General features: G+C 42.4%; 1 protein-coding gene across 2 annotated transcripts in view; it reads right to left on the bottom strand.

The window, feature by feature from the left end:
• Nucleotides 1-1118: 1118 nt before the first annotated feature.
• The window catches only part of slc39a11 (solute carrier family 39, member 11), a 93513-nt gene continuing 75098 nt past the window's right edge, over nucleotides 1119-19533 (bottom strand). For both annotated transcript variants that reach the window (XM_080746938.1, XM_080746939.1), the window contains exons 6-10: nucleotides 11967-12140; nucleotides 6507-6576; nucleotides 5212-5310; nucleotides 3210-3368; nucleotides 1119-2501 (exon numbers count right to left, since the gene is read on the bottom strand). In XM_080746938.1, the coding sequence (XP_080603064.1) occupies nucleotides 2423-2501; nucleotides 3210-3368; nucleotides 5212-5310; nucleotides 6507-6576; nucleotides 11967-12140 (581 nt within the window). In that variant the 3' untranslated portion in view covers nucleotides 1119-2422. The remainder of the gene's footprint in view (nucleotides 2502-3209; nucleotides 3369-5211; nucleotides 5311-6506; nucleotides 6577-11966; nucleotides 12141-19533) is intronic.

Genomic DNA, 19533 nt, shown 5'->3' with positions numbered 1-19533 from the left:
ATCAGCAGGGACCCGAAAGACACTGAAGTATTCCGTTTTTTGCTTGTGTAATTTTGCCACAACAGATTGGAAAGCTTGGTCATATTACCGTCCCACAAGAACATCTTCATAGCGATGGTCAACAGTATAATCTGGAAGTGACTATGAAGAGCAGCAGGCTACTGACCTGATGAAAGTCCAAGTTGGTCTGAGACAGCAGACCAATGCGGGAGCTCTCATAGTTGCAGATACAATCCTCTGGATGGATATAAGGGCTTGGAGGGTCCACAGAGGCGAGTGTTGTGGAATGGGAGGATTTCGGTACGCAACTTGAAGGACATGGCCAATGAAGATTTGGGCTATACTACAGACATGAATGGTGAAAAAGAATGAAGCCGTAAACGAGGGAGCAGAAATAACAGAAATGACCGTGAGCTGTGTGTCCAACAAGCATTCAATCCTGACAAAACACAACCATTGTGTTCCTGGGACTAGTATTTGCTAGTTGGGTCACTGCATCACTGCCCAAGAGCCAATGCTTGTCTCTGATATTGTTTTCCTTTTACATTATTATGCCGAAGCAACAAGCGTCAAGTTGAAGACTGAGATAATGACATTTCAGAGAGCAGTGGTGTGGTGCTCCCTACTGCTTTTGAATTATTAAGTGTACAGGCTAATTAATACATATCAAACTGTAACCTGAGTGCCTTCCAGAACCCTAGTGGACTGAACATTATTAGATAGACAGACACCATGTAGAGATGGTTTGAAATTTAGAGCTTAACCTTTTTTTGACGTTCATAGGGCAAACTCTAGTCTTCAATACAGCTTGCTTCTATACACCCCGCAATTATAAGGAGGGTTTGTGTCTCTCAACCTTTATTTGTACTGCCTTGCAAGGGCAAATTGTTTCCACATTTTTAGGAGGCAGTAATTCACAATAAACATCCAACATGTAAACTAATGAAAACATAGATAATAAAACCAGATTAAAGAAACCTGCCAACTTTACAATGGCTGCTTTTCTCTTTGTATGATCGTTCTGCTTTGTATGATCGTTCTGAAATGATCCCATTTTCTACTGATAATAGATAGTTCATGTAGTGGCAAGTTCACAAAAAACTGAGTCGTTCTAATTATTTGGTCCTTTAATTATACAAAATTGCTGATAAATTGATTCATTTGCATATGAATGATTGTAAAAGGACATTCAGGGAAGCACACTTAAGCCTAATTCATATCGCATTCCACAACCATGTCACACATAAAAACAATGCCCTGCATTCAATCAATGCACCAACCCTGTGTAATTCAAGTAATGTCCCAAATTCCTTTAAAGCCTTTGCACTCTCATTACACTGGTTTTACAGTATCTACAACTAAATACGTTTTTTCATTTTCTGTAAACCATTTGCTGTATACCCGTTAAATAATTTCATTACTACCCAAGCAGCCGTGCAGTGTATTCCAGTTACTTAAATAGCACTGCTAGTTTTTATTCTAGCCTTCTAATGCTACAGTCGACCATCAGGGGCACATGGTGGTGAACGCATGGTGAGCTGCCTGTTAGAATAGAAATTCAAACAGTACCCTTGGTACAGCAGTGGTTCTCAAAGTGGGGTCCCCCCAAAAATATATCGATAAGCATCAAAATCAGTTTAACTACTTTAACCCTATATCGGCTACTGGTATTTTCAAATAAAATCACACCCGCATTAAGTGAGCAGTGCTTTGTTGAGTTAATTTCATTAAAAGTCCTGCAAAGCTTGGCCAATGAGTCAAGTGTGGGACATACATACATACATACTGTACTTACAGACAAAGCCAGATGTAGGAGCGGTTAGCACGGATCAAAAATCATTCAAAACATTTTAACAACACAAATCTGGCACAAAGTATTTCCCAATTTTTTTAATATGAAAAAGTCTGAGAACCACTGGTGTACAGTAGGGTACTGTAGATGATGAGCAGAGACATAATTTAAGAGAAAAATATATCAAGCTTCAAAATCACTGAATCTTAATGTCATCCTTCAAGTTTTTGAACATTTCACCATCAAGAAATTCAAACCTACTCTGGTAAAATAAAAGAAAGGGGGGAAAAAAAATCGAAGCTCACATTCAACACATTGATAGCCAATTTGGTTAAAAATGCTGTACCATAAAAAAAGAACATCCAAATTAAAGTTGCCAAACACACACACACACACACACACACACACACACACACGCACACACACACACACACACACACACACACACACATGCTCACACAAGCACACATGCTCACACAAGCACACGCTCACAAACCATAGTTCTTGTGCTGGGAGGGAAGGCTGGAAAATATTTGGTCCCTTTTGGTTTTGTCTAATGAGATCAGACACATTCTGATGATCGGTCTCAGAGGTTTTTGTTGACTTGATGGCTGGTCATCACGGTGACCTTTAGCCCAGCCCAACGTCCAGTGACATCATAACCACGAACCCAAGAATGGAAGTCCAGGACGCCAGCTTCCCATTTCCACTAAAGAGGGGGACATTCTTTAATTCATACTCGTACGTAGCGTGTAAATTGGGGTTACAGTCTGTTCCATAATGGTACAGTAAATAAATAAATAATACATTATGAAAACAATATTAATTCTTTCATATACCCGCATCATTTACTCTGATTCTATGACAGTTGTTCTCAAAAGTTGTGTCCAGGGACCCTCAGGGTTTGGATTCTGAGAGCTATGGTGGTCCTTGACATGCACAGTATAAGTTTGAAAACCACTGTTTTATGGCAGTGGTTCTCAACCTGTGGGTCGGGACCCCCACGGGGGTCCCCCAAATTATATAGATGATTAACTTAATGTGCAACATTGTTTTCTCACTCAACAGTAAACAAACCAACATAAAGTTTAAGTGTACAGAGGGTATTTACACATTTCTAAAGTGACAATTTAAGGACTTTTTAATACCTCTAAAAGACAAATTAAACATTGTCCAGATATTGTGAAAATAGCCGATCTACATGGTCACAACGCCTCGCAGCACGAGGCGTCGCAGCACGAGGCTCATGTAGATCTGCTATTTTCACAATAGAACTGTGTTACTATATAAAATGTAATGCCTCAACTCTTACTGCCAGTCAGGGTGGGGGGTCCCCAGTTAAAATATATTTATTTTGGGGGTCGCGGCCTGAAAAGGTTGTGAACCACTGTTCTATGGTACCCCATCTGTCCTTCACCTGACTTGAGCCTCGGGTATGATGTCGTCAACCACCACGTAGACCATGGCCCCGGCAGCAAACGCCAGCGCATACGGCAACAGAGGTTCCGCCAAAACCACGGCAAAGGCTCCCAGCATACCTGCGATAGGCTCTACCATTCCACTCAGCTGGCCGTACCTGAGGTTCAGAGAGACAGTAGTTGACACAGAGTGGCAAACGCCAACACTTTTTACTGCATGCTGCCCAAACTACTGAGCCGTGCCTTTGTTCCAGGGCTAAATGGTAGAGCCAAGAATGGCAGAATTAAACTTCTCACAACTGAATAGTTATTCTTAATTCAGAATTATTTAGCAAGTTTTCAGTGAAGAGAATAGACCGTTTGTCAGCCTTCTGATTGGTCCCTGAGACTCCCTGACTGGCCAACCAGAAAAAAACATTCACTTTTTGCTATCGGGGGTGGAGTTTGTGCAGTGGAGAATATTGAATGTGGCTTTCAACAACTGTCCGCAGTGCGCGACACGGAGATCGGCCGGTACGGTGATAGCGACGGCAAGCGTCAAGCGATCTCGCTCATCATAACGAATAAGCTTCAACAAACTAGTTCACATGTACCTTATCAATGGTCTAAGAGTCACGATTGGGTACATATAATTTAAATGGGCAGAATTACGAAAAGCCAGCCTATTATGTGAGGAGAAACATTCTCTCTGTCCTCTTCCTAGTACCCAAGATGCAATGCGCTTCTCTTTCTATCTCTGATCCAGAGGATTAAACTAATTAAAACATTTATTTTTCGGGGGAAAACTACTGTTTTGCTATGTAATTACTGTACCTTTTTCTTCCCTTTTTATTAATATCACGTAGATGTGTTTTTTGTGGTACTTTATATAGCTTCTTCTTCTGTAATGAGGCTATGAAGGGAAAAAAAATCCCATCCACTACCACTATAAAAGAATCTGCAAAGAGGATTCTGTCCCACTGGGATTAAACAAATTAAAACATATATTTTCGGGTAAACCCCCTGTTTTGCAATGTAACTACTGTACCTTTGTCTTCCCTTTTTATTAATATCACCTAGGTGTTTTTCCTTTGGTACTTTATATAGCTGTAATGAGGCTATGAAGGGGAAAAAAAATCCCATCCACTTCCACTATAAAAACAATCTGCCCAGGGTTAATGTCCCATCATAGTAACAGGGCAGAATGGGGCGGGATTTACAAAAGGGTTTATTCGGCAACACCTGCAGTGGCTACACCTACTGTACTGTATCTTGTGCTGTAGTCCGAAGAGAAACTGTAAAAAGGGTTATGATTTGCTCTCTTACCAAATGTGCGACTTGTTGTGATGTGACTGTTTTCGCAAATTGACCTAGTCGAATCTTAACCCCTGCCTAATCCCTATTGCAATAAAAAAGTAAACTAACACTAAAGGTCCTTGGGCTTTTATGCCTTTATTGATAGGATAGTAGACTGACAGGAAATGGGGAGAGAGATGGGGAGCGACACGCAGCAAAGGCAGCCAGGATCGGGATTCGAACCAGCGACACGCTGTCAGGCTACACTGAGCCTATGTGGTATGCGCCTGGACTGGTAGGCCAGCGGGCTTTGTTGCTTTTTTAAATTTGAACCGCAAAAACGTTTTTTCAGACCAAGGACCTATAGCTGAGAGAGAGAGAAACCAGTGGCGACAGCTGCGAAAAACGAACCCCCCCAAAAAAAAAGAAAAGCGACCCTGGTCCGAAATATCAATAATAATACGAACGAAATAACGGGCGGCAGTTTGCCAACGTGATTGACATAGCGCAAGGTTGTTGTTTTTTTCTTTCCTTTTATGTGCCCCGAAACTCACACCGATATTCGGCCGAAAAACATAGCATTGTGCGGACCTTAAAACTAATAAGAACTAAACTAAAACTAAGCCTTTCCAGAAACAAGCAAAACTGCTTTAAAAACGAATTAAAACTAAAATTGAAAATGAAATAAAACTGAAAACTATAAGAACATTGACACACTAAACCTACCAGAAGGATTTCCATGTTGACATCCCAGAACCCCGCAGGGGCAGGCTAACTGCTAAGCCTTCTGGGAAATTCTGGATGCCAATTCCTATGGCCAAGTTTCTGAACGGGGGGAAAGTAAAACATTACCAACATCTCACAGTTTCACAATATTATTTGCACCCAATTTAGCAAATACATCTTCTACAAACCTTGAAATGACTTACAGTGAAAGTAGAAATGCACAACATATTGATAAAGTAAATCTCACAAGCTCGCTTATTTATCGGTACACGTGGACCCAGCAACACAAATTATAAATAAAATGTGTACTGCAAAATGATGAAACAAAAGCAAATATACATGAAATTCTTCCATGCCAGAAATAACTTCTCTTTGACTTATACTGTGAAACACACACAAACTGCTGATTCTGGACAACCTCCAGTTACACCAGACTCTTAAGCATAAATCCAGTGTGTGGAAGGCAGCGTGTGGGAGCTGTTCAACTACAATATTTACAAGACAAAGGTCAGAACAGGTAACACAAACACTTTGTCAATTTGCCTAAGTGTTCAGGGAATGGTAATAATACTGATAAATGAAGCAGTAATAAATCTGTCTCTATGCCAGCCTCAACAGAAGAGTTGTAGGTAATCAGGATCAGCTCGTAATTCACATATAAAAGTCAAAGACAGCCTGGTCCCTGAAAATGTCCTTGACAATTTTCTCCAATAGCGCCAGCAAACGTTATTTTACGATGAGTTTTTATGCATTTACACTTGGCTTCAACCAAAATCGTGGTTGGATATTTTAGTTCCTTTCCATGATACAGTATGTATGTAATTGTAAACATTTACTTTTCAGCAGAAATATATTCAGGGAATCTGAACAATGGAAGACCTACAAATATCCTTTATAATAATGCGTTACGCTTGCGTGAATGCAGCCTGCATGTTTCGAGGACACCCCACTTCAGTGGTGGAAAAAATACTCACATTTTTTTACTCAAGTAAAAGTATCAATACAGCAGTAAAGAAATACTCTGTTACAAGTAAAAGTCCGGAATGTACTTGAGTAAAAGTACGAAAGTATTGGCATCAAACTACACTTAAAGTACCAAAAGCATCGCGAAGCGACACGTTGTGAGCTTGTAGATCGTCTATTTTCAAATAGTCTAGGTATAAAATAAGGCTAAAGTGGATTAATGTATGTTTAATAATAAAAGTAACTAAAGTTACTGGAGTAAAAAATAATACTAATAAAATAAATATTTGGATCCAAGATGTGAAATAGAAATGTATTCTCATTGGTCTTACCTGGCACTCTCAAAGGTGGCAGATGAAGTTTTTCCAATTGCGCCAAATCCTACTCCCACAGCTAAGCCCTCTGCAACACACACACACACACACACACACACACACACACACACACACACACACACACACACACACACACACACACACACACACACACACACACACACACACACACACACACACACACACACACACACACACACACACACACACAGTGTTACTACAACATGCAGTAAAGAAAAACAAAACAAAGGGTTGGGTGACCTAGCACCCGCCTGCAGAGTGACCTGGGACTAAATCCCCCCTGGGTTTTAAAGCCATCTGATTTAACTTAAGGACCACATGGACCTTCAGTTTCCATCCTATCTTGTATCTGTACACACACACATTATCCTCTCCATCCCTCCCTTCCTCCCTTCTACTCTTTCTTCTCTCTGGCCCCCTTGACAACCATGTAGAACAGAGCTGTTGGTTCCTGAAGATCAATGGCAGACAAAGACCAAAGCAGGTGTCAGCTGCTGCAGGGGCTCTTATAAGCGTGTTTGTATCAATCTGTGATTGGAACTGGTGCTTTAATACAGCAAGAGTTCTAATCTCTCTCCCTCTAATGCAGTCTCCTTTCTTCATTCTAATCCTACGTCCCTCTCCATTCCTTTGTCTCTTGGTCTAAATGACTCCCGGAAAGGAGCTCTGCATATTTGACACAGTCAGGAGCTGGGGGGGAATAGCTAGTAATGCAAGGTGTGAAGGTTTCTGCAACAGGAGAGTAGGTCTGTCCCTTCACATATAATCACAGGAGAGTAAGCTATACCAGTAAGGCTCCCTAATCGGGAGATAAGCGACCGTAGGTCACTTATCTCCACAAATAGGGCAAAAATGTGTTTTGCCAAAATCTTCCTGATCCATGTTGATGACATGAGTGTAGACATACTGTGCAGTGATTTTCGTGATTTTAGGGCAAAATCTGTAGGAGCAGTGTCCAAAAATGTGTTTTTAAAATTCGGCCTGGAGGTGGCGCTATATGGGAGAGATTCATGTTGATGGGATGAGTGTAGACATACTGTGTACCGATTTGCGTGATTTTAGGGCAAAAATTGTAGGAGCAGTGTCCAAAAATGTGTTTTGCAAGAATCGGCCTCATGGTGGCGCTAGAAGAGGGCCATGTGAGAAATGAGGGGTGGGGTCTCCGTGCCGGCAAGGCGGACGAATAGGTACCGGCCCCGGCTGTCCCGGTCGCTCCTAGCCGGAGTTACGGCATTTTATGTGAGCTGCAGTGTAGGGGGTCCTCCACTGGGGGCGCCACCACTTTTGCATCCGTTCTGGAGCACCAGGAGTGGGTGGTCCCCGGGAATTCCCCGTGAGCAGCCCCGTTGGGGTGGTCATTTGGTCAGTTTAGCACATTTGGTCATTTTTTACATCTGGGGGTCCCCCAGGGACCTGGGGGTCCCTGGAGCTCCGGGGGTCCTTGGAGGTTGTAGTTTGGCAGGTAAGGAACGTGTGTGCAAAATTTGGCATGGATCGGGGCAACGGTTGCGGAGATATGAGCAGGGCAAGAGTGTGACGTGTGAGGTGTGACAGACAGACTGACAGACAGACTGACACTTTGTGCAGGGTTTGATAGTAAATGCGACCTACGGTCGCAATGATTTGACTTATTTGATTTACAGTAGGACAAATCTATCAACCACAAAGATGAAACGGAAGAGGTTGGGAGGTGGATCATCCGCTTTACTTTCCTTTTCAGTGCTTCTGATGCCAAACTGTTTAGACTTTAGAAGCATTTTGAAAACAATCTGGCTCTTAGAGACTGATAGGCCAGTAAAGTGTAGCTAATGTGAAATCAACCTCACCATACCAACTTGAAAAGGTTGGTCGCTGCAGGCAGTAAACACATTAGGGCATCGCAGTGAAGTCCCGGAAGTAAACTGCCAATTCATTTACTGTATACCATAGGGGATTTCATTATCAGCCATGAAATCGTAACAATTCAATGAACACTTACCAGTATGCTTGTGTATGTAAAATGGTTCTATATGCTCATGTAGAACCCCTGAGTATGTATGCAATCACTCTAGTTTTAGTAAAAAGATGTTTTAATAAAGATCGCATGGAGAAGAACTGCATTACCCATACGGCTAAGAATGTACATTCGGTCACATCGATGCATGTGATTGGTTGAGCTCGCGGCTATCTCGGAAATAGCTACTTCTATTATTATACATGTAAAGTTTGTGGTCTGGTCTCTGTGGGTATAGTATGTGGAGTGTCACCATGGGCCCCAACCGCCAATATCTCACCCACTAGGGAGAGTAGAGGCCTTGGGAGAGATTTCAGCACCATGGACAGCGGATAGCCCCCATACTGTACATCAGCTGACCAATGGAATATACTGTATGTCCCAAGACAATGTGCTACTGTAAATCAGTAGGATATAATGGCACCTGGGATTAGACTGTCTACAGTATATACCATTTAATTTACTCTCCTCTGAACACCCACATTCTCGTTGGGGGACCACAACTTAAGGCAGCAGGCAACACATTATCCCTGGCAAATGTATTGACTTGAAATTGAAAATGTTGAAACATGAGAGCCTCAGGCTCTCTCCTGTGTACAGATGTCTGCTCTGTGATTTTTCCATAGGCAACGTAGCTTGAGAGTAAAGCTGGAAATACTCCAGAGGGCCTTCCAGGCCCTGCCTTTTTTACAGTTTCTCTCTGTCCCCCTTCTCTACTCTCTGTACACCAGCAACTTTGTGGTCAGCTTTTCAGGCAAAATGACAGTGATAGCCAGGCCAGATCACAGATAAGACAGCCTAAGACCAAAGAGCTGATGGTGGATTACAGTACATCAGGCAGAGAGCACACCTTATCTAAATCAATGGGGCTGCAGTGGAGAAGGTCAGCGACTTCAAATGACTTGACATTCACATCACTGAGAAACTCACCTGGGAATTCCACACAAACCAAGTACTGTGACGAACACCTCTACGTTCTCAGGCATCAAAGAGGAGGCCCTGAGGTCGTGCAAGTGCAGGCCTTCTACAAAGGTAACACAGAGAGCATTCTGACTGGCTGCACCACTGCCTGCTATGGGAACTGTGCTGACCTCAGCCTCAAAGAAAAGAGAAAAACCAGACAACTTCCGGAAACTTGTATGTCTATAATGACATGCCCAAATTACGGATGCCAGTTTGAAAGTGGTTAAACCTTCCCCTCATTTGACTTGAACCTTAAACGTGACTGTGATGTTGTGAAAGGGGGACTCGGAGATGGCGCTATATCCGAAAATGTTGCTCAATGTATAGTACAGAAGAGCCTTACACCCAACCACCCCCACACGCACAGACACTTAACCAGGCAGCCATGCAACACATACATGATCCACATTCCCATTCTTACTGACTTTACACACATTACAAACACAAGCACACAAATACCCATTCCCACTAACACAATGTATTTCACACACCATCAATCTCTGGCTCAGGGATAAAGCTCATGCCTTCACTAATTTATTCATGTCATATGCAAAACAAAGCTAATGTATTCATGTAGGAAATGAGACACAGCAAATTTATTAACAGGCAATGAAAGTCGATGGTATTTTACACACAGCTAATACTGTACTGAAGATAAGACAATGCTAAGTTAGCCATACAGTTAATGAAAGACAATGCTACAGGAATTTATTCATAACATAATAAAAATAAAACAACAGTGTCATAAATAAAATAAAAAACATGTTGATTTCAAGTAGGGCTGCAACTATAGATTATTTTATTAGAATCTTTCGGTCTGACTGCACTGTATGCTATCTTTAAAAGAAAATCACCCAGTAGTGTTCAACTCAATCATTCATGCCATGTTTTCCTTGCTGTAAATCATCTGTAGTGTGGCTGTCACATAAGCCTCTTTCCTATGGTAGAAGCATCTGGCAGGCATATTCCACCAGTTCGTGCCCTTCACATCTCACTTATTCACACCTTCAATTTGCGGCAGGTATAATGAATCAATCACACATACAGTATGACTGGTTTTCGATCATGGCCCAATGAATTGCATACTAAATAGCTGGATTGTGAGTAGTGTGTCTTTCTTATGAAATAGCTTATATTGTAGGTTTCTGTGGTGTCAAATTCTAAGACAATCAAATGACTCGAGAAGGGAAGTGATAGACGTGCGTGTCTGTGTTTACATGACACTGATATCCTCCAGAGCAACTTGCAAGAATAAAGATAAGCACAGTGTTGCCAGATGGGAAATGTTCAATTATCGTACCGGAGCCTTAAAATTATCGTATTTGACAGAAAACTATCATAAACAGCCAAAAAAGAGAAATCACCTGTGTAAATAAGTAATTTCACCAAAAAGGGGGAGAGGAGGGATAGATGTCCCATGTTTGCTGATCGTGATGTGTGTGAAGGGCGTGGATGATCAGGCCTGTGAAGTGAACACAGAAGCGATGAGATGTGGGATTTAGGAGGTTGAAAACCAGACGTGCCGTGGCATTCTGGATCAGTTGATTTTTTGGGGTTTGAGAGATCATGCAGACAGACCAGCGAGGAGGGAGTCAAGCCTGGAGTCGACTGAAGTTTGGATAAAGAGCTGGGCACACTTCTTGCTTCTCATTCTCCAAACCTGACTGCGTTCACATCTGTTGTCTGGGCAGGTGTGTCTGCATATCTATGGCAGGACGTACTGTATGTACAGTAGGTATTTATGTGTGATCACGTAGCTAGTTATGAAAACAATATAACCAGATGAAGTCCCACTAATGAAATGGATGGCCACAAAAACAGCATGTTCTCAATCAGTAGAGTGCACTCTGGTAATTTCTCTTATGCATCCTACCTCTGTATCACGTGTCATTAATTCACCCTCTCACTCGTACTTCCTGCAGTCAAACCCTGCAATCAGCGCGCCGCCTGAAGCTGTGACCTTGCAATTGTTTAGTCCTGGTGGAACGGAAATCAGTCCACTCCAAATGTGTTTACATGTTACCCAAGTGCACAGCATGATGTTAACAGGTTTTCACAGTGTTACAGTCATCTGACGAAGCTTCATTTTGTTAGTCTTTAAAATTTGATATTTATCATGCCTTTTGCCCCCCCCCCACTTTATTACCAGTAAGACACCCCAACGGCGAGGTGGCGCACATGGGTGCGTGCACATGGGAGCGTGCACATGGGAGCGTGCACATGGGAGCGTGCATGTATGCGCTTTGGCATGTATACCCTTCTGCTGAGCTGGTTGACCTACGGTCGCAATTCAATTGTTCTGCTGCGCCTGCCTCCAACCACTTCCCTTTCCTCATCTTACCCTGGCAATTCCTCCACATATGGTCTAACCTACAGTATATAAACCATGGCAACACAGAGCCTAGCATTTTCGCTATGAAAGGAGGGCCACAGTCCCACAGAGGTAGCTTGTGCTATTCCCTCAAGTAAGAACATCTGACCTGGAATGTTGTGGATGGTGATGGCTAGGATGAGTAGGAGAATACGTCTCCAACTGTTTCCTGTCTGCCCCGTCCCTTCCTGTTGCCTGCTTCCCGTTTCCTGTTCCTCAGAGCTGCCGGCCTGGGGGCCTCTCCTCCTCTGGTACACCTCGCCCACACCGTTTTCTAGCTTATCTGCCGCAGAGAGAAAGAGGGATGGGGGGGGGGGGGGGGGGGGGGAGAGAGAGAGAGAGGGGGGGGGGGAGACAAGAAATAAAAAAAAAATCATTATATATCAGGTCGCACTTGTCGTTTTCTTTGGAAAGTGGCACGAATTACCAAATATTACCACAGGAGAAAGTGATGTGTACTACCAAATATGGTTATTCGTGGTGGTCTGGCGACCTGAATAAAAACTAGGACTGTCAAAATTAATATATCAACTCAAAATGAGTAATTTATGGAATTAATGCTTAAAACTGTAAAGCATTTTAATCAACTCATGTCAGGTGCAGTTCTGTTACTGACTGCAGAACGTGACGCTCGCACACACACTCTACGAACATTGTTAATGGTGCGTTCAGGGAGCCTAAAAAAGAAGGTAAAATCAATGAAAACCCCTGGCAGAGGTGAAATGATTGAATTATTTAATGCCTTGTGGAAAATGTGTTAAAAGCTTGGCTACATAAAACACTGCTGGGTGGCTGCAGTAACTGTACTGCTTGCAAGGACTGCAAGTAAATGTACTGGACTAGCATTAGTGAGGACTGATAAGCTATGGAGGTATGGTTGGAAAAAAAAGTGAAGTAGCTTGAAAGTGATGAATCATTTGTCAAACAGGACAAGCTCTCATCATGTGAATCACAGAAAAAAACGATGACACAAAACGTATCAGTAACACACGACATTCAGCAACACAGTCACCCAATTTATTTGCGGAAACAGGATATTAGACATAGATTGGTCCGCAATAATACTAACAATCTGTTTGGTTGAGTGCTTTGAGTAAACCGCCTTGAGGTCGATTATCATGTACAATACAGTATGTCATTATGTTATATTACCACCTCTGGGGGAACAATGACTCATTTTCTAGACATATTTTCCTTTGACTGAAATAACAAAGCCCCCGGGATGCTTTCTGTATCAATCAGCATCTCCGGTAACAGGAAGGTGGTTAATTGATTGCCTGACGCTATTTGTCTGCTATTAATAAATGCACATAAAAGATAATGGCTTTGCACTGGAGTTGAGAAGTGTTGATGTGTGTTGTGAACAAATATCATTGTCAAACTAGAAGCAGTGCTCTTCCGAGCACAGGTCTCCACCAGGCTGTGCGTCCTGGTGGTGCTACTGTATAAATAATAGGCCAATGTAAAAAGGGTGGCATATGTTCTTCACCTTAGACCTTTCATGGCAATCGGACGCTGCATGCATGATTTAAAGCATTGTGTTCCAAAAATGTGTTTTGCTAAAGTCTACCTGCTGGTGGCGCTATAACAGGCCAATGTGAAAAGGGTAGCATTTGTTCCTTGACATAGTGGGAATATGTGTGGCAAATTTCACGGTAATCGCAAGCTGCGTTGATGATTTGAGGCATTTTGTTCAAAAACGGAGGAATCCTGCAAACTTTGGAAGCTAATATTAGCCAATCAGGATGGAATATGAAATATCAGACGGATCAGACTTGATCACATGACTATAGAGATACTGTGTACCGATTTGTGTTATTTTTTGAGAAAATCTGAAGGAGTAATATCCAAAAATGTGTTTTACATAAGTCGGCCCAAAGGTGGCGCTATAAAAGGCTGATGTGAAAAATGCAGGGAAAGGGTTTTTCCTTGGCCTCTAGGGAGTGCGCTTACAAAGTTTGAAACTGATTGGTGGAGTTATAGGTAAAACCACAAATCAGCCTGTTATAGCGCCACCATGAGGCTGATTTCAAAAATGTTGTCTTCCTCGACCTGGTGGGAACGTGTGTGCGCGATTTCATGATAATTGCACTTTGCGTTTGGGATTTGAGGCATTTTGTTCAAAACGGCTCAATCCTACAAACTTTGGAAGCCAATCTTAGCCAATCAGGATGGAATATGCAAAATCGAACAGATCCGTGTCGATCACATGACTGTCGAGATACTGCCTACCGCTTTGTAGGATTTTTGGACAAAATCTGTAAGAGTAGTGCACAGAAATGTGTTCTGCGAACATCGGCCACTAGGTGGCGCTAGAAAAGGCCCATTTGAAAAATTTAGGGCAGAGGTTCTAGATTAGCCTTATTCACGGCCCGCCCACCTACTTCCGTTTCTCAGTTTTCCCCGGGTGCTGACTTCAATTTAGAAGGGGAAACTATACTGGACTTAAAGCCAACAAATCATTATTTCTAACAGTAAAGTAAATTATAGTGCTTTGTGCCGTTTAGTATCTTGTGTTCTTGATCATGCTAGCCGTATTTTATACTTTACTATTCGGAAATTGCATTAAATTTGCGATTTCTGTGCTAACTCCATAGGCTCTGGTAGGATTTACCCCTTCAAAATGTGACTTCAGCACCCGTGGGATGCTTAGTGGGCGGGCCGTGAATTAGGCTAATTGGCATCCAGGGAATGTGTGTGCTCACTTTGGCAGCGACCGGGCCAACGGCGACTGAGATTAGGTGCACACAAACTGCGAGGACACACGGACGGAAGCACGCACGCACGGACGGACGGACACACGGACGGACGAAGGGGAAAACATACTCTCCCCCATGCCTTCGGCTGGTGGAGACAACGAGTGCAGATAAACAGTAAGCAGAGGCTACTGGGTATGATCCTCACTCAGTAGTTTTAACCACTTTAAAGCTACAGTACTTAGTTGACTGGGGTCCGGTCAATAAATCTCTTTGTAGATCGGCTATTTTCAACGAATGAAATGAACCAAATGGAAATTTGGAAAACAGAGCTCACTTGAGTCTTTACTGAGTGTAATCCGTAAATGTAACGCACTACCTGGTATACGAACCCGGGTTCCACACGCAAGACATATGTTTTTGACTTTTATAGCAGAGAACAGAGTCACCACAGGATCTACATTTTTCAATAGAAAGGCAGGAATGCCACATTCCACCATCAACGTTTTGTTAGTTATATTGTAAATCCTCTACCATACAGATTGGTTCAAATAACAGCTTTAAGTTTTGATGAGATCGCAGACCACTTGTCACACTATAGATCTTTTAGAACTCAAACCCTTGCTCTAGAAACAGACCAAGGAGTCAATGTCCAAGAGACAGGCATCTGTCACACCATTAGAAAATGTTGGAACCTGTCAGTCAGTTTCCTGATCCTTTTTCAAACTGATCTCTCATTCCTCCTTTCTCTCTCAGAATGTGTAAGTCTCTCTTTTGCCACTCTCTTTCAGTCGGTCTCTCTCTCTCTCTTACACAGACACACGCGCGCGCGCGCGCACACACACACACACACACACACACACACACACACACACACACACACACACACACACACACACACACACACACACACACACACACACACACACACACACACACACACACACACACACACACACACACACACACACACACACACACACAGGTGATTGACCCCAGTACGAGTGATTGACCCCATGAAGTGCATCCATTCAGTGATGTGTGAAACAGCGGATATTATCTTGCCTGTAAAAGGTCAAATGGTTTGATCTCACGGTCTCACGGTCTCCCTTTATCCACGTGTTCCTCTATTTCAGCACGCAGAGGTTTGGTCTCAGAGTGTAAAAGACCTGTAGTGTCGCATTAACTCTTAGGGCCCTATTTTGGTGTGTGAGGAAAACTCTTAAGATATTCGTTAGCTACTGTAATCTAAATGCAGCGTGCAAAGTCTGCACCTAAAGGTACAGTAGCAATCAAACGCACCGACGTCATCTTTGGAAAGTGTTGGAAAGCGTCTGTGGCCAAAAAGTAGATCAAATCAATTATGTAGGGATGGTCCGATCAGGTTTTTTGGAACCGATCACCAAGCACCGATCACAAAAGTTTGATCACCCGATACCGATCAATCACCGATCGGATCAAGTTATTAATTATATATTATTTATATTTTCTAAATGTTAATGTTTTAACTTTAATTCATTAATTCACTCATGAATTCATTTATATATTTGCCTTATAGTTATTTACCAGCATTACTATATATTTATTATCATAGCAGTAACTAATTATTCCTTCAGCACTGTGGAAATCAATACCCCAAAATGGCCTCAAGTGGGCATACTGAACGGCTGGTTGATCGGATGCACCGATCGGATCGGATCGGTGAATTTACCTTTTGATCTAAACCACCGATTATCGCCGATCACGCTTTGATCGGCCCGATCCGATCCATTGCCGATTGATCGGTAACATCTCTACAATTATGCTGTCACTCCAGCGGAGTAGGTCCGAAGCACACTACTGACTGACCAGCTTCCCTTAAAGTTTAAACCTTACATCACATGACATGTAGTATTGGATCTTCAGTCAAACAATTATGAATAAGCCTACTCTGCATTCTTCATGTTCTCACCTCAAAGCTGGATTCAGTCTTCAAATGGACCAGATCACAGAGGCAGCCCAAAGAGCCCATGGAAGAACTGAGAGGTCGGACAAATCCCGAGCATAATAAGCTCAAACCTTTGATTGCATTTGAATAAAACCAAATTTCATACACATAAGTATCACCCCATTTTATACTGATTATAGCGAATGTTCAATTATTGTAATCCGTTCTTGATTTCCTACGCAATGGATTAATCAACCTCAAGTGTGCTCAAATCATGTCCTTTAGACCACATCTCATTATAAAACAACAACATTAACAAACCCCCACGCACAAAATCGGCACAAGCTTATTGGGTATTTAGACAAAGGGCGCACAGAGTATAAAGGACACTTGTGTTTGTTGCAAAGGGCAGCTGTTGAGGGATGGCTGCAATTATCAATTGATGTATTTGGTGTCTTCACAATTTATAATGCTATGTATATCTCAAACAAACACACACACACACACATACACAATCTATACTGCTACTGAATGCATGTCTCAAACAAACACACACTTGAATAAAAACAACAAACAACCTCAGAATGTATTAAGCAAATAAATCTACACACACGCACACACTAGAATAAATGCAACACACTCGGAATACATTAAGAAAATGCACACTCACATGCGCACGCATACACACACACACACACACACACACACACACACACACACACACACACACACACACACACACACACACACACACACACACACACACACACACACACACACACACACACACACACACACAATACATCAATAGCATGATAAGCTGTTGTGTTGTCTGTCAGCTTGAATGACATGTGGGCGGTGGGTACGTTTGATTGACAATTGTTCCGAAAATCGTGATCAAAATAATGCAACCTTCCAATGACCTTGGGCGCACGCACGCATCATTTACCTCTGTATACCGTCCGTCTCTCTGTATTCTCTCATCATCAACAAGACCAATTAGGAGCTGGACGTGGACTACAAGAGGCAGAGGAGAGAGCATGTCTCACTCGCTAAATCTAATTTACATGAACGGTGTTGCAGTGGAGAGTTCCTCGGTACACACATCGCTCAGGATCTCAAATGGGCCACACACACGGACGGACCAGCGAGTGGTTGGAGGAGAGCTTCCCTCCTTTCAGGGAGAATACACCAGAAGTGCTGTGCAGTCAAGGCTGAGCAGATCCTCGAGTACTGTACATTCACAACGGAGCATTCTGTTCATGCCGCAACACCGGCCACGGCTAGGCAATTGCTACCACTGTCCAACGCCATCACACCAGATTTCTGGACAGTTTCCACCTAGCTACTGTCAGACTGTTGAACAAAGCGCTGAGCCCGCCTGTGGCCAGGCTGTCCCGACGACACAGACCACCAGACCACACAGGATTACTTTTGTGTGTACGTGACTGTAGGCCTGTCACAATTATTACATAATCGGCTAATCGCAATTATTTTGTCATAATCGTTTCCATGTTGAGAAATGTTCATATATTTTTTATAACATTTTCAAAAATAGTGGAAATCTACAAGTAGATCGTCTATTTCCACTATCAATGTTCTTTTAAAAGTATGAAGTTAACAAATGTCAGTAAGTTCTTTGTATAATTAGGTTATGTGTCATATCTGCCTTGTGCAACATCAAAGCTTGCAAGCCAAAAAGAAATGTAAATGTCAACAACAAAAACACAATTAAATCTCAATTGTTTGAGTGACAATTAATCGTCATAGAAAATGTCATAATTGTGACAGCCCTACATGATTGCAGGTGTGCCTCGCTGTGTGCTTAATTGCCTAATTTTTCCTTAACTGCTTCATCCCACAATTTGTAACCATGCAACTTCTGTATATATCATGCACCTTATGTTAACATTTTACACTGCTTATATTAACCAGTTTTTCTGTAGAATGTTTACACCTTTCTTGAAACTGCGATGATGGAGCTTGAGCTACAAAGACAGTAAGACACTATTTGTACACTTGTAAATAATGACGTGACAATAAAGAATTGAAAGTCACAAATGTCTCCTCGTTCCAACCATCATGTCCACCTGGTTTTGTTATTTCGTTGCTGTCAGGTGGAAACCCCAAAAAAAAATCAGGTCCAAAACCGTACCTTTTTTATTAAAATTTCAAAAATGATTTAAAATAGTGAAAATAGCTACAAGCTGGAGCCCCTGTGAGCATGTATATCGGCTATTTTCACTACTTTGTGCGACACTCTTGTATGATGAAGTAGTAGGTCATTAATTTACAAATATGGAAATATGGGATTTCTGACAGCAATGATTTATTCCTTCCAGCATGATGTCTGCAACCTATTGTGTCTCTGTCACTTCACTTGTCTCTCTATTCTCGTAATTTCTCTCATCTTTCGTTTCTCACTCTCTTTGGTGCTGACCTGCTGACCTCGGTGCAATGTTCTCTTCACTCCACTGCTCAGATGTAATCATTGCTCCTCTTCCTCACCGAGCCAAGTCTTCCATGCCCCCGGTCTCTGCCTCAGGCACAGGCGCACGCACGCACGCACGCACGCACGCACACACGCACACACACACACACACACACACACACACACACACACACACACACACACACACACACACACACACACAGCTGGGAAGGAAGAGTAGCCAGCTGTGGAGCAGGGACCAGTGTTGGCAGATTTTGCGAGAGAAATATAAGCAACCAGGTCTATGAAAACAAGCTCAAAAGAAGACATGAGCATTTTAAACCTATCCAATATTACATTTGGAAGTACTTCAACCACTTCCGCAAGTTCCGCTATTGTCCTGTTATCTCTATTCTCTTTCCATTGCTATGTTTCACATTTTTTATTTACGTCATTGGGACGTATTTATTTCATTTGCACATTATGGCTCAGTAATAACTACACAGGAAGGGAACGCCGCTAGCTACAGTTACTGTAGCCAATGGCTAATAGTACGCACACGAGTGATTGACAGTCAACAGAGACAGCATATCCCGCTGCTACAATGTATTATCGGTCACTG

Source organism: Nannobrachium achirus (genome assembly GCF_963921795.1).
Source record: "Nannobrachium achirus genome assembly, chromosome: 18".
NCBI classification, from domain to species: Eukaryota; Metazoa; Chordata; class Actinopteri; order Myctophiformes; family Myctophidae; genus Nannobrachium; species Nannobrachium achirus.
Note: the sequence above shows the minus strand (reverse complement) of the source record. Positions and strands in the feature narration are given on the sequence as shown.